We start from the raw sequence: 17,069 nt of genomic DNA, 5'->3' as shown, positions 1-17,069 counted from the left end.
CATCATCACTCCATACTCTAACCATACCCATTTCTCTGTTCCTTACTCTTATTTTCATTTATTTCTTCACTCCTTTATCTATCTAAAGAATAAACAAGGATATTATTATTATTATTATTATTATTATGGGCAACTCCAAGAAGTCCTTACATTCATCGAGGGAGACCCTAAACATCATGTCAAGAACTATTCAGCATTTGCACAGTATCTATCATACTTTGCTTTGAATGCATTCACAGTCATAGCACCCACAACAAACAGACTCTGGCAGCTTATTTGACTCATTCACCACTCCAAGTAATAAACCTAGATCTAACACCCTTGCTAACTACACTCTTGCTCAGTTTTCATGCATAGCTCCTAGTTCTTCGACCACCACACTCTATTGAAAAATTTCCTCAGAATCAGTAATTTGAATGTCTCAATCATATCACTCCTTTTTTGCCTATCAACCAGTTTCTGTAACCCACAAATCTTCAACCTGTTCTTGTAAGGTTCATTCCATAGACCTGCTACCATCGTGGTCACTCACCTCTAGATCCTCTCTACTTCCTCCCCCATCACCAAGAAACCCTGGCACCCAGATCTGCGAACAGTAGTCAAGATGAGGTATTTTCAAGGCTCGATAAAGAGGATCAATAACTTGCTTGTGTGTCTGCTCGCTAAAGTATTCTTCACTAACCAAGTGATCTGATGAGCAGATTGAGTCACTTTTGCTATGTGCCCCCCCACCCCTAAACTTTAACTTCCTATCCACTAACACTCCCAAGTCTCTGGCTTCGTCAATTTCCTGGAGTAAGGTTCCACCAACGCGGTATATTTCTGATAATCATTTCACTCCAAAATGCATAAACCTTACACTTTGCCACATTAAACTGACATCCATTCTCCTTAGCCCAGTTTGTCAATCTATCCAAATCATCCTGCAAAATTTTGACTTCATGTGTATTAACTATTACTCTACCCAACTTTGCATCATCGGCAAATAACTGAACAGTTCCTCTCAGATTCTTTCCTATATCATTAATGAACAAATTAAATAGCAGTGGTCCAAGAACAGAACCCTGCAGCACACCACTAGTCACAGGCCTTCTTTTGGGCTCTACTCCTTAATAAACTACTCTCTGATATCTCTTCATCAATCACCCTCCTATCCATCTCAATAACCCTATATCCATCCCCATGTGCTGCAGTTTACTGATTAGGATTCCATGTGGTATTCTATCAAAGGCCTTTGCAAATTCCAACAGTATCACTGTAAACCCATTACCCTTATCCAATTCAGCCATCATTGTATTATAAAACTTGTATTATATATCATATATAACACTATATTATATATTATATCAGTCATTATTTTTGAAATTGATGATTTACTAGTTTCACTAAAACTGGTGACATCATCAGGGTTTATAAATAAGCATAAAAATATAAAAACAGATAACAACATAGTTGTCCAAATGCTAAAAAACTGTTACAAAAGAAAATAGATTGATTCATCCTAAACACGAATATGAAGTAACATGCTAAGCATTAGCTGTCACCAGGGGCAAAGATGGAGGTAATTGTTTGCAAAATTGAAATCTGATATAATGAAGGATTTAATGAGAGATTTCCATATGTCATTTAATATAAGTTCTTGATTTCTATTAAAATATCCATGTGAATGGATACCTGTAACAGATTCTTTTTGAAGTCTATAAAAGTTTTCTTCTAATATGGCATGGTGGAAATATCCCAGTTTACTCTATGGTTTGTTGTTGAGGTATGGTTGGCCAGACCAGATTTTTTTTTTTTTCTTTTATGCTTGATATCTCCAAAATATTCTTTCTTACCTCAAATCTCCAGCTTGTGTGATGGAGATGTTATTCACGTGTTTGGAATGCTTCAGTCTCTCATTGCACTACTCCCACACTTTAATACTTTCCTTCTTTTCATTCAACTTAACAGTTCATAAACCCTTTACATTTTTTGAAACATATATATAACAATTCTCACAGTGTATCCACTGCAAAAAAAAACTTGATCTTTGGATTCTCTCCATGCTATAGATATGTACTTCCATATGGATACCATCTTTGAAATGTCAATTACCAAAGGAAAAGAAATCAACAAAGTTAAGATAACCCAACCATACAGTAATGCACCATATCAAATCAGACAAAAAATGAAGCATTATTACAAAAAAAGCTGCACAATATAATTTTAAAAAAATTTTAGCATACATTCCATATGTCGAAATCTCAACATTAGAAAACATCAGATCCCTGCATTTTTAGACACTTTCTCCAAACAGGATAATAAATTTAATTATTTGGCTTACAGAAAGCTGAAGCATGCATAGATACCCCAGTGAAACATCCTACAACCATCTACAAAAAAAAAAAGTATTATAAAAGACTACAAATATAACATTTCAGCAGTACAAAGAAAAGAAGCCAAGAACTCAATCACCTCACTCATTCTTATTCTTCAAGAAAATGGGTTATTAAAAAAAAAAAAAAAAAAAACTGAACAGAACAGGTAGACAAAAAAACAGGAACATAGAAGAGTGCTCCCTTAATATTTTGCTATGTGGAACAAACAGGTTGGACAAAATGCTTAAAAGTTTCAGAGTGAAACTTTTAAGCATTTTAAGCTTTTAAGCATTTGCCTGAAACTTAAAAGTTTCAGGTTGAATTCCAGATTATTACAGTACAAATTCTATAAAAAAAAAAAAAAAGGAAAATAAAACCGAACATGAGAATGAGAGGAATTTCCTTACTGACTACTCCAGGTAGGATTTATACAAGCATACTTGAGAAGAGGCCAAGAAAAATTATGGGAAGACGACTAACTCATGAAGAACAATCTAAATCTGGTCAAATAGAGATTGTAATGATCAGGTCTTCACTTTAAGACAAAAGTTGAGAAATTAAGGGAATATAACAAGGATCCATATTAAGGTTTTCTAGGTCTGGAAAAGACATATGAAAAAGTGCCAAGTGAAAAGCTGTTCACTACAGTTATTTGGTATAAATGGGACATTATATGAAGTGATACATAGTCAATATCTGAAAGTTGTAAATCAGCAGTTAGAATTGAAGGAAATAGGAAGATGGTTATGTAAAATGAATCCTTTCCTTTAGTGTTACACAGTGATCAGCATTCATTTCAGACAAAGTATGGAGACTACAGTATTTGAAATTAAAATAAAATATAATAAAATAATTAATTCTAACATGGTTGTAGTCTCAGTAATTTGTTTGAAATGGATGTAAAATCAAGTTTGAGACAAAAGATGCACACCATCCCCAGTGATGAAATGAAATGAATGAAAATGACATTATGTCTATCACAATTGGAGATGTTAATCTCAGTTGTTTACATTATGCAGATGATGTTATACTCTTAAATAAATCCAACAGAAGCCTGCAGGATTCCTTAACTAAACTGAATAGTTGCTGTTACAAATTTGTTACAAAAAAAAAAAAAAAAAGCAATAAAAAGTAAAAGACTATAAAAGTAGGCAGAACGTTGAAAACATTGGCTGATCCAGAATGGGAAATCTACAGAAAAGTAAAACATTTCAGCTATTTAGGCACAATTTTTAGTGAAGATGGCAAATTAAATATAGAAATAGACAATAAAATAATGGATGTATGTGGAAATTCTAGTGGTGGGTGGTAGATGGCGTTGGTGTAGCTGCAGTTCGTTGTAATTGGTGAAGACAGAGAGTTATAGAGTTAGTGCCCTCCCTTGATGAGTGATTGGACTCCCTAGTTCCAAAATTTTGTTATGGTAATCCGATCTAAGATGACAGTAGCATTCCCTTTGTCTGCAGGGAGAACAATGATGTCATTATTGTATCTCAAATTTTTGATAGCTGATCTCATGAGAAATGTTGTCAGAAGGTGGTCTTGCATGATTTATGGCAAAAATAGCTTCCATACGAAGAACGTTTGACTCGTGGATAGGTAATGAGGATGCTGCTTTTTTCTATCTTAGTTAAGAATAGTTCTTTAGGTATTGAAGTAGGGGCAATAACAAAATTGAGACCTTTAGTGGCAACTCCTATAGGTAGAGATGACCTGCTAATGCTGCCTGGTATCTCCACTTGGGCCTGGCTCCCACTGAAGAGACCTCAATAAAGGTCGAAACTAGTCTGGGTAGTGGCCCTTCCCTTAATGCATAACATTAGACATATCCGCAAGGAGATGAGTTTTGCATTATGGGAGATACTGAGATAGGAGTGTTGGTAGCTTGCTCCACCTTTGCAAGGAGTGCTCTGGTGTTGTACCACCTTACCCCAGTCCTGAAGATACTTTCAGGCGCAAACTTTGTTTGCTCACACTTGGATAAAGGATTAAACTAAATTTATTATTTATTTAATGTAGATAAAAATTTATTTCGTTACCATACATCAGCTCTCTCTCCCCAAAACTTGCTAAAATACTCCAGAAATTCAACATTAAAATTTGCTTCACTATGTTTCCTAAACTTCGTTGCATACTTAGTAGACCTAAAATGAAACATCTCCCTACTCGGTATCCAGGAGTCTACAAGATTCTGTGTGATTGTGGCAGACCATACTACAGCCAGACAGCTAAATCCATCCTTTTACGCATGGAAGAACACAAAATAGACATTTCCTACAACAGAGCCAGAGCCAGCGCTCTCTCTAGCCACGTTCTCTTCTCTTCTCTATCAACTCGGATCAGGGTCGCCAACACCTTGTAGACTGGCCACTAATTTCTAATATCCATGTGTGCTATGATGAACTTGAAAGAAAAATAATTGAATCTAGAGAAATATCACTTGATTTATCTCATATTAACAATAGCTTTAGCTATAATATCTCTGACGCACACGTTGCCACTATCCAATACTGGCGCACTCACGCCAGCTCTCGCACGTAGTCAATGTCAGTTGGAACTCAAGCATGCATTCCTCTCTTTTAAATGTAAATGTACTTGTGTGTTTTATTTCTAGATCTGTTAATGTATTTTATCATGTCTCTGTTATTTTTTATTTAATTCTTTGCCAGTGATATCTGAAGAAGTTGATGTATTCAACGAAACTAGTTGTATCTTAACATTACACTTGTCATTCTCGGTATAGAGGCATTTAATTTCCTTTTTTTATATACAGTTCTACCGAGTAAATAATGAACATTAATATATATATATACACATACATACATACATATGCATATAATTCTATAATTTGTTACCACTGGTTTTCAGCCTTCTTTATGCCTTACATTTCATCTGAAGTGTAAGGCTTAAAAGCAGCTGAAAACCAGTGGTAACAAATTATACACCAATCAGAATTTCAGGAATGTATTAAAAATACTGGAAAACTTGGTTAAGGACAGAATTCAGAAATTGGTAGACAGGAAGCAGAACAGATTTGTGAATGATAAATCCTGTATTAGTAATTTACTCATTATTCACAATAATGTGAGAGTTGACTAGGATCAGGGAAATGGTTATATCATAATGATAGACTTTACAAAGGCATTTGACAGGCTATTGCACAGAGCTGTATTAATTAAGTAAACTGAAGCAAATGAGGATGAATATGAAGCTGGTGACATAAATAAGAAAATGGTTGAAGGAGACACATCAAAAAGTGGTATATTATTATTATTATTTTTACATGACACCTCCAAGTAGTCCAAAGACTCATCAAGGAAGAGCACCTACTCTACAACTCCCCGTCTCCACCACTCAATCCACCAACAGCAAACCACATCATCTACACCTTGCCATCTACTGCCCACCACCACCACTAGTATTTTCACAGACAATCACAAATATCCATGCCCACAGCGGGATTCGAACCTGCAGCCTTTTGGCTGGAGAGCAGATAAGCTGACTCAGCCAGCCAACAAATATGACAGAGTAGAACTGAATTCAAAAGAAGGTGGGTAACCAGTGGATGTGAACCACAGGACTTTATGGAGGCCATCGCTATTTAACTTGTATAATAATAACATAAGGAATGACGTGAGGAAGAATTTCCAGTTGTTTGCTGATGATGCTGTTGAGGACAATAGTGTAGTGTGATGTAGAAAGGTTGCAAGATAATTTAAATATACAGAGTGTGAGAAAAGGAAAAAAGTCTGTCACTTTGATGTGGCAAAGTGTAAGTTATGTACTTTGGGATGAACACATTCAGTTGTGCAGTACAATGCTGGAAGGACCACAACAAACTGATAAGGTTAAGGATCTGGGAGTGTATATACAAGCTTTGATATGGCCTAATCTTTATTTATTGCTGTATACAGATTTGATCCCCTGGATTTCTTGGGGATGAGAATTCAGAGGTGAGTAAGCAAAATGGTGACTGGTCTGTGTAGTGCCTCTTACAAGAATGTTTGTGGGTTGGGTTACAAAGTTTAGATAATAAGTGGAAATGAGGGAATATGATAAAAACATATAAGTCATTAAAGGAATTGTACAGAATAGATGCTGAAGAAATTTTCCAGTATATGAAATGACAGGAGAAAACAAGATGTTGACCCTGAAAATTGTGTAAGAGTGTGGTTAACATGAGCATGAGGATTAGATTTTTTTATTTGGAGAAAGCGATGAACCTGCCAGAGACCTCTTTGTCCACAAATGAGTTTAAGGAGAAATATGAAAATGGTAATTTGAAAATAATGGTTCAGTGAGCTTTTTAGAATACATTATTGAACTCCATGGAGGTATGTATATAATAGCAATAAAGACCAGAAGTATTCGGTATGTTAAAGGAATGGAACTATTGAGCCCTTTTATTATAACTATTATTATAAATAACAGGATTCATATAGAGGATAGCGGTGAATAATCTACTAGTGTATGAGAGAATAAAGTTTTATTAATAATCCAATTTTATATAATTTTCTAGAGTGACAAATGCAATGATGTAATATCAAAGTTGGTCTTTCACTATTATACATTTTCTGCAAGATAATTGGAAATTAAATTCCACTCTAATAACATGTCTTATTTTTAAAAATCAAAAACTGCTGTTATCTATTATAAAGTGGCACTATGCAAGCTTTTGTTATCATGTATAATTTATTAAAGAATAGACATACCAACCTTCTTCAACTTTGTGCAGCGAAAAGTTCACTAATCCAAAAACAAAAATCCCCAGAACTCCTGCAGCAATTGCTAGATTACTCATTATCTAGGGAGGAAAAACAAACAGTTTTATAACAAATAAATAAAAGAAATTAGATGGTAACTACTTTTTTTAATCTTGACATTATAAAACTATAGAAATATAAATTACACCCAAGCAATGTAATTTTTTTTATTGAGCAATAACCTCTTGAAAGAAGAGATTTAGGTCTGAATCTCATTCATGATTTGAAAAACGTTTAGGACCAGGTTTAACTGAAAATGTGTTAGCCAGTCTCATAGAGAGGCTATATGAGACTACTTTTTTTGGATCCTTTAAGGAGGCAAACTTGTCCAAGAACATGTGCAATTAATAAACAATTTCTGTCTGTTAATTGCATATGCATTGCAAATTTAAAGGATGCAGGGGTTGGCAAAGATTATTATTATATGGTACCTTCATGGCGTCCAGAGACAGTGTGAGAGATAAACACTAACTTTTATACTCAGAAAACCTATCATACGTCTCCTTAAACTCATTCACTGTCAGGGCACTCACAACTAATTCTGGCAATCCATTTCCCCCCTTATTCACCACTCTCAACACAAAAAATCTAGTCAGCACATCTTACACAACTTCCCTGGATGCATCTGGTTCTATGACTATTTGTCATATACCGAAAAATTTCCTTTACACCAGTTCTATAAAAATCCTTTAATATCCTAAAAGTTTCTATCATGTCCCAGCTTTTCCACCTATCCACTAAACTTTGTAACCTACACACCTACAACCTATCCTTGTAAGGAGTATTCCACAAACCCTCTGTCACCATCTTGGTCACTTGTCTCTAAATCCATTCAACCACCTCCTGGTCCCCCCAAGAAACCCAGGTGACCAAATCTGTGCACAGTAGTCAAGATGTGGCAGAATATAGCCTTATAAAGAGAGATAATAACTTCCTTATCTTTACTTGTTAGCATGTTTTTCAACATCCAAGTAATTCATTGAACTATTTTACCAACTTTTGCAATATGTCCTCTGAACTTCAACTCTTTGTCCACTATTATTCCAAAGTCCATTGTCTCATCAATTTGCTTCAATCCACTACCATCAATGTGATGTAACCTTTTCCATCCGAAGTGCATAACCTTACATTTTGAAACATTAAATTGATAATCATTATTCTTTACCCACAATGCCAATTTAATTAAATCATCCTGTAGGATATCTACATAACCTTTATCAACTATTGTCCTCTGCCCTCCCAGTTTTGCATCATCAGCAAACAGCTGAATCTTTTTCTTCTTCTTCAAGCTTTACAACTCTTTATGAGTGACTTGCAAAATTGTTTTGCAAGTATTAGCTTGCAAAACAATTTTTAGCCATTCTTTTCTTTTCTTTTCTGTGCAATATTCTTTCAATCCTCCAGGTTGGGGGTTTGGCAATGGACTAACAACCCATTCCTGTAAAAAATCTCTTGTTAAGAAAGCTAAACAATTGAAAGCAAACAGTTGAATATTTCCCTATATCACTGATATATAAATTAAATAGTGACCCTAGTACAGAACCCTAAGGTACTCCACTAATCACCCTCATTCTCCTAGATTCCATTCCACCATTTACTACACTCTGGTGCCTGTCTGTCAGCTGCCCCCCCCCCCCACCTCTCATATTCATGCTACTAGTTTCATATCCATTACCATTTGCTCCAACTTTTGTAATAGTTTTCCCATGTGGTATTCTATCAAATGCCTTTGAAAAAGTCCAATAGTAATGGAGAAGATTCAACAGTCAACTTCTTCAACACCTTGAGAACTGCAATCTAATTAGTGAAACCAGTATGGATTTCACCGATCTAGATCCACAAAAGATCTCCAGGCCTATGTCACACCTAATTCTAATGAACCACCTTAATCATAAGAATAATGATGGTCTAAAAATCCTAAGAATAGGGATGACACATTCTATCCACATAACCTTTTGTTCTAAGAGTTCATTATAAATTACAATTAGGACCGTAGTAATCCAGGATCTTAGCCTTAATATAACAAACGCTTATGTTAAATTATTCATTAAGCCACCACTACTGCTATATTAAACAAAATAATATGAATTTGATTATAAATATGATATAGCTCTGGTGTAGGTTTTTTAATTTTAATTTTCTTTTCACTAGATGACAGTAGAATAAATCCAAATCATTGATCAAATCATTGTCACTTTAGCATACTGTTTGAAATGTAATGTAATGTAGCTTTTCTCTGCATATATATTCATGTATACTCTAGATGATGACCTTAATATGGTCAAAAGTCAGGAAATTACAGTAATTATTCTTAACATGGTTGTAGTCTCTATAATTTTTCAAAATGATCATGCTGTCTTGTTCTGGGAAGTTTTGCTGAACATGTGGAATTACTGTCAAGAAGGGGTTTATGTTGAACTCTAAAGCTGGTAATTATGACAGACTTTGGGGGGGGGGAGGAGTGGCTCTTGGAAAACTGCCATGGCTTGAGACACTACAAGAAAGAATGCAGTAGTGGTCAGAGATTATTTGAGAGAAGCATTATCAGACTGTATACCCAAAGTAAGGAGGATAGGCCAAGTGGGAATTAAGTGGATGAGCAGAGATATAAAGCAAGAGCATAAAAAAAATAATATTGGAGAGAATATAAAAAAAAGGTGATCAACATACTCTTAAGCAGCATAAAGTGCATGCAAGAAGGGTGATTAGTATGGTAAGAAAAGCCAAATCAGATTATGTGCGAAAATTATTATTATTATACCCTCCATGGAGTCGACAGACTCATCGTGGAAGGTTTTTTCAACTGACAACATATTTATCATATAGAATCTTAAACTCCTTAACACTCCTTGCATTAACAACATATTCTGGTAATGCATTCCATTCACTCACAATTCTCCATGTAAAAAATCTACTCCTCACACTCTTCACCACACTTTTACATAATTTCCAGGAATGACCTCTGGTTCTACATCTCTCGCCTTCTACTCTTTTTATAATCCCCTCTGGATTAATCTGATAAAATCCTCTCACTAACTTAAACATCTCTATCATATCGTCTCTCTTCCTCCTATCAAAACTCTGCAATCCACATTTCTTCAACCTCTTTCCATAGTCAGCATTCTAAACTCCTGATATTGTCTTAGCCACTCGTCTCTGGACTCTCTCCAATATCTCCACATCACATTGAAAACCAGATGACCAGATCTGAGCACAATAATCCAAGTGTGGTCTGACCAGTGCCTTATACAGTGGCACAATCACTTCCTCATCCTTGCATGTTAGAGTACTTCTTATCATAGCAGCACTATGATGTGCAGCCTTTGCAACGCTAGCAATATGCCCTCTAAACTTCAGTCTACTGTCAACCATCACTCCCAAATCTCTAATCTCATTCACTTCCTACAGTATGGCACCATCAATATAGTACACAGCCTTATATTCTGCACTCCAAAATACAACACCTTGCACTTATTGATATTAAATTTCAACTACAACCCCACTCCTTTGTCCAAGTAAAAGTCTATTCAAATCTTCCTGAAGGGATTCAGCATCAGCAATGCTACTTATAATTCTTCCCAACTTTGCAACATCAGCAAATAACTGAAGATCCCCAGTCAGTACACATGATATAATGTGATATAAAGTCCACAGATATAAAATCCACAGGATATATCCACATAATTTACAAACAAGTTAAACAGCAGGGGCCCAAAAACAGAACCCTGGGGCACACCACTGGTTACCCTTCTTTTTTGAGACACTGCTCCATCATACACAACCTGCTGGCATGACTTTAATTAATGCTAATGGCAGGAGGGTGACAGAAGCGAAAATAAATAGTTCAGTTACTGAGTGATCATTTTGCAAAGGTTTTGCAGTTGCTGATGTGACACACATGTATGTCAGAATTGGGGTAAACAAACAGGAGGTGTTCAGCAAATTGAAAAATATCAATGTGAATACAGCAGTTGGATTGGATCAATTTAAGTATCAGCATTCCATTCACTTAGAATGTTCCAAGTGAGTGGAAAGAGAGTAAGATAGTTCCATTACATTACATAAGCATGAAAGAAAGGATTTCATTACATAAAGGTAGCTCCGAAACAGAAGTAGCAAACTCCAGATCAATTATTATATCAAGAGTTGTTTCCAATCCAAAGTATTGGAAAAGTTGGCAGTTAGTTAAAGATAAAACTCAATGGTGAGTAGATGTAGATATGGATACTCTACAGTTGGCAGCACTGCTTTGTAAAGGGTAAGTCCTCTCTTAGTAATTTTTTTTTTTTTTTTTACCACACATGAAAGGCAGAAGCTAACCTAACCTAACCTAACCCACATATGGCAAACAAATGCCATATGTGGGTTAGGTTAGCAGTAGAGTAATCTCTTGATATTCTTCTTGAACTGTTGAAGAGTGTAGTACTTTGTAAATGCTTCAGTGAGGCTGTTACACAGAACTGAGGTGTAAAAGATGACCTAGGAGTAGCAGTTTTAATTAGTATGCAGTTTGACTGTAAAGGGATGTTGAGCAGCTGTTACTTGAGTTGCTGTACATCTGGCAGAAATGGGGGCATAATGGATGCAAGTTCTGCTGAATTATGGCCATGGAAATATCTAGAAGGGACACAATGCAGAATCTGATCTATGGGGAAGTGGATGAAGAAAGTATGAAAGAGAAGTGACATTTAATCAAAAGGAGTCCCCTTTTATGAATAGCATGAAAAATTTTAGGGAGGTCTTAGTTGCACCACCCCAAATATGAAGGCAGTTTTCCAATGTTGGTCATGATTTATACAGAGTAACTGTTCAGTAGAGAAGTACCATCTTGAGTGGATAAGGGACCATTTCTTTAGGAAGCTGATGATGATGCAATAGACATGAAATGATTGTGCCAGGAAAGTTTAGAGTAAGATTCAGTCCAAGAAGAGTGATTTAGTCTTGACTTTTGAGCTGAGCATTATCAAAAGTAGGTGGAGAAGGTCTGTTTTTTACAAGAAAGCAAGGCAAACTGCATTTTGGAAGCATTGAAGTTGACTAGGTTGCTTTCTTCCAATCAAAGATACTGTGAAGATCAGTGTTCAAAGCACTTATTATGGATGATCTTGAAGCTGGAGATGTTTGAACACTGAAAGGCTTGTCATATAAGTAGGGTAAGTGAAGTGTGCTATCATCAGCAAAACTATGAATAGGGTTTGCAGTCAACAAGAGTAGGTCATTTATATAAATGAGGAAGAGAATGGATGAATGAGAGAGCACTCTGAGGGACACTGGCATTGACAGGAAAGTCTGAGGAGAGAACACTATCCATAATTACACATAGGAATTGATCTGAGAAAAACTGTGGCAGTCCATTTACACAATGACAAAGGAAGTCCAAATGATAGTAACTTGCTGAGAAGCCCTTAATGCCAGACCCTATCAAAATGCCTTGGAGATGTCAAGAGCAATTGCACAGGTTTCTCCAAACCTTTCCATGGAATGGGTACAAATGGGTCAATCTTCCCATGGCTGAGGAATTGTGATCCAATGTATTAATCTTCTTCATTTGTCACTGTCTTGTCATTCTAAGTGCATCCTCCAACCCTAGTCCATTAAGAGAAGAGAAGTAAGAGAATTGGTTCTAGCCATCTCCCACAAGGACTGACTCTTCTTCTAGCTCCTAGCATCTTGCTCCATATGAAGAGGTTTCAATGTTCTCTCCTTTTCTTTTTGAGATGTTTCCAAAATATCTGAAGATTCTTCTCTCCAGCATATTGCAGAGACTCCTTTCAAGATTTAATTGATCTCTGATGCTCAGGTTGGTTCTTTTCTCTGTCTATCCAAGGAACTTGAAGAATCCTTCTCCAGGCCCACATTTCAAAAGCAATGATCTTCATAATTGGCTTGTTCAGCATCCAAGATTTATGAGTCATAAAGAACCACAAGAAAGATCATGGATCTGACCAGTCTGATCTTTGTGTTGATAAGATATTTTTCTATCCTTTCAGATACTGCTGAGCTGAGTCACTGTGGATCATCCTGTTGTAATCTGGCTTCTTACTACCTCCATATATTTCCCATTGGGTGAGAGCAATAAAGCCATATAGAGAAAGTGATCAATGTTATCTATGTTTGTAAGCAGTCCTGTGAAGTACTTCCATTATGATTCCTATCTAGGATCATTTGCTTTGTTTTAATGACATTGATCTTGAGTCCATATGTCAAACTATGAAATTCTATTCTTCCAAGGAGTTCATTCATGTCCTTTTCAATTTCAATATTAATAATATGTCATCAGCATATCTTAAGTTATTGATTCTTGAGCTGCTTATCAATACACCTCTATTCCAGTCACCTCTTGATGATTTTCTTATCACAGGAATTGAAGAGTCCAGATGGCATACAACCATTCCTTACTCTTTGCAAACAGAACCAATCTGATAATGCACTATTAATTCTTACTGCAGTTTGGTAATTGTTGTAAAGTTAACTTATTAACTGGATAAGGTGTTGAGAAAAGCCAGACTCAGATATTATTTCCCACATCAATTTCCAATTTAAGCAGTTGAAAGCTTTGATGTAATTAATAAAGCATAAGTAAGCAGAGCTACTGAATTCTCTTGATTTCTCAACAAGGTATCTGAAATTTGAGATCTAATCTCTGGCATCTTTTCCCTTTCATGAATTCAGCCTGTTCTAAAGAGATGAGCCTTCAGATGATCATTAAATTTTCTTTGAATAATATTGAGCATGATTTTACTTGCAGTTGAGATTAATGCTATTGTTCTACAGTTTCACAATTCTTGGATCACATTTCCGAATTTAGGGACACAAAACACACGTGTTGAAATGATTATTTTATTTATTATTAATAAAATAACACTTGATGTTTCGACCCCTGTATTGAGGTCATCATCAGAAGGATACATGTGTACAGGAAACCAAGCTACATGTTCTTGCACTCTATAAGGTAAATTAAATTTATGCTGTTAATTGATCTTTTTCTTAGCCTGACCTCTAGTGATAAAAAATATAAATAAATAAATAAAATTTTAAAATAAATAAATAATTAATAAATAAAAAACTACAATAAACTTTGCTAAAGTCCTCTTGTACTAAGATTACTAAGATTCTTCTGGATTTGTACAGTTCAGGTTGTTATACTGCAATTTTCTTCTGGACTTGTACAGTTCAAGTTGCTATTGAATATTAAGGGGAGGGGGGGGGGAACACTTCATCAAAAAATCTCAATGCAAGAAGACTTGCATTGAGATTTTTCTTTGGCTTGTTCTAGTTGCTATAAAGGTTGCAAATGGGTCCTCCACATCCTTGGAATGGCTAGATCATCATTTTTGTTCAGATTTGGATTATGTTTGAGCATTTCACATTCTTCTTTGAATTTCCTCTCGAACCAGGTTTTGGTGCGGTGTAGGGACTTGGTACCTTTCCAATCAATTCTGTGGTATGTTTGGAGTGCGTGGTCAGAAAGGCCGGTTTTTCCTAAATGGAGGTATTTAATGTGTCGTTTGTGTTCATCCTTCCTAATTGGGATGGTTCACCCTGTTTCTTCTATGTATGGTAGGTTACATGTGCATTGCATTTTGTAAACCACTGGGTGGGCTAGGTGTGGAAGAGGTTCTTCCAAAGATCCTCTTCGGATTTCTTTTCTTCTTCTTTTGTCGGGGATTTAAAGGTGGTTTTGATGTTGTATTTGTGTAGTGTTCTGTCTATTTTTTCGGAAATGCCTCTAACATAAGATATGGCAATAGCATTCTAGAAATCTTTTTTGTTTTTAGTGGTATCTCTGTGGTGGATCTTGTGAATAGTTTTTTGTTACTGTATCCATTTTCCATAAATGTATGGTTGATGATCTTATATTCCAGGTTTAGAGCTTGTTCATTTGAACAAATCATTTGAGCTCTGTTTAAGGGTGCTTATGACCCCTAGTTTTTGTGTTGGGTGGTGATAAGAATTTTTGTGTATGTACTGGCCTGTGTGTGTAGGTTTGGGGTAGACTGAGAAGGAGAGACAGCCTGAGGGAAGACGTGTGACGAGTATGTCTAGGAATGGAAGAGAGTTTTTTTTTTTTCCATTTCAATGGTGAATTGGATACGTTTGTGTTGTTTGTTCAGGTGGCTAAGGAATGTAGTGCTTCGCAGCCATGGGGCCAAATGGCAAAAATATCATCAATGTATCTGAGCCAAATTTTGGGCTTTATGCACGCTGCCTCTAGAGCTCGTTGCTCAAAGTCTTCCATATAAAAGTTAGCTATTGGGGGGGGGGGGGAGTGGTGAGCCCATGGCTGTACCCTCTTTTTGAAGGCAAAAATTATTTTGCCACACGAAATATCCGGAGCAGTGTATGTGGGTAAAGAGGGCCGTGATGTCGTTTGGAAATATGTTCTGTAGGAGCAAGATAGTATCATTGATTGGAACATTGGTGAAAAGGGAAGTTATGTCAAAGCTGACTAATAAATCTTGGTCATTGAGTGTAATGTTTTTAATTTTGTTTATGAAATGTTGTGTATTTTTTATGTAGGAAAGGCATATTTCCACATAACATCAAGGCCCTCTTTGCCCACATACTCTGCTCCGGATATAAATGCTGATCACCGTGTAACCTTAAAAGAAAGTGTCACAATTCTTAGTGCTTTCTTTTTTATTGATTGGTATAGAGATTGTCTTCACCCAGTCCAATGGCCAAATACATAGAAGCCCAAATTCATTTCATAATCTCTGCATTAGTTCAATCCCTGTTTTTCTTATGCTCTTTCTCATCTCATTATAAATTTCATTGCTACCTGATGCATCTCCAGTTTTCATATTTCTGACGGCTAGTTTCCACCTCCTGTTTGATGATGGGTGGTTCAATTTCCCATGTTTATGTCAGACATTCATTATATAATATATTTGAATTTTTGTATAGATCCTTGCAGTATTCTTTCCATCTCTCTAAAATTTCTCATTTCTTGGTTAGGGTGTGCCCATTGTTGTAGGTTTTTGCCTCGAAACTATTAGAGAGTGCTTTGATTTTTGAAAAAAGATACTGTTTCATTTCTGTCAACATGTACTTATTTTGTCAATATATGTTTCTTTATCTTTACTTTTTTTTAAAGTTTTTAAGATTTTTTTTTATTACTTTAGTGATTTCTTTGTAATAATTTCTATTGCTTTCATTTGTCATTCCAATGGATTTACTTTCTTTCCTGTGGTTGATAAGATTAAGTGTTTCTCTTGAAAGAATCTTATTCATTTTCTTATCACTTGCTTTTGGAATAAAATGATTTGCTGTTTCAGGCAAGATTATCTTGGCCTGGTTCTAAAATTCATCGATAGTGGAATTTTCTGCACATTGTAAGACTTGGAATCTTTCTTAACTTTGAATCTTATATTATTATTATTATTATTCCTGATACCTCCAAGGAGTCTGAAGACTCATCGCGGGAAGACACCTACAACTGTCTCTACACCGAACCTCTACTAAGAATCATCTCCATCAACGTCATCTACCGCCCACCTCCAACACCACCACAACTAGTATTTTTTGTCTGTAAATTGTGTGTGTTCTGAAGGGTCGATTTGTCTGTATGCAGGATAAAAAACCCGAGTTTCCAGAAGAAAAAACCCTGCTACCTCCATATGAGATCGGCTAACTCACCTTCGATTGAAATCGACCAGATAAAGATTTCTCCTGTTGCGACGAGAATCGAACTTAGGCCTATTCCAATTGAAGGGCGCAATGTACCATCGTTCTTCCACTTGTGCTATGGAGGCGCTTATATGCTTCACGGATTCTGGTAAAATCATCAGCAGATGCTATCTGATCCATAGTCTGCTCCAGGACAAATCTTTGAGTTTTGTAGCATAGTTTTTCATTTCTAATAATTGTATAATATATTTCATTTATAAATTGGTCTCCAGGGGACCTTCAGGTGTACAGTCTTCTCTTATGCTATTGGAAAAATGCG

At 35.9% G+C, this 17,069-nt stretch overlaps 1 protein-coding gene across 4 annotated transcripts in view; it reads right to left on the bottom strand.

Moving 5' to 3' along the window:
* The window catches only part of LOC150104456 (erlin-1-like), a 354,949-nt gene that overhangs the window by 332,942 nt on the left and 4,938 nt on the right, over window positions 1-17,069 (bottom strand). For all 4 annotated transcript variants that reach the window (XM_090395630.1, XM_090395631.1, XM_090395634.1 and 1 more), the window contains exon 2: window positions 7,074-7,161. In XM_090395630.1, coding sequence (XP_090251756.1) covers window positions 7,074-7,161 — 88 coding nt within the window. The remainder of the gene's footprint in view (window positions 1-7,073; window positions 7,162-17,069) is intronic.

This window comes from Typopeltis vanoorti, chromosome 7 (genome assembly GCF_054136105.1).
Source record: "Typopeltis vanoorti isolate ZY-2024b chromosome 7, IOZ_Tvanoo_1.0, whole genome shotgun sequence".
Classification (NCBI taxonomy): Eukaryota; Metazoa; Arthropoda; class Arachnida; order Uropygi; family Thelyphonidae; genus Typopeltis; species Typopeltis vanoorti.
The sequence above is the reverse complement of the archived record's forward strand: the minus strand, read 5'-3'. Positions and strand labels throughout refer to the sequence as shown.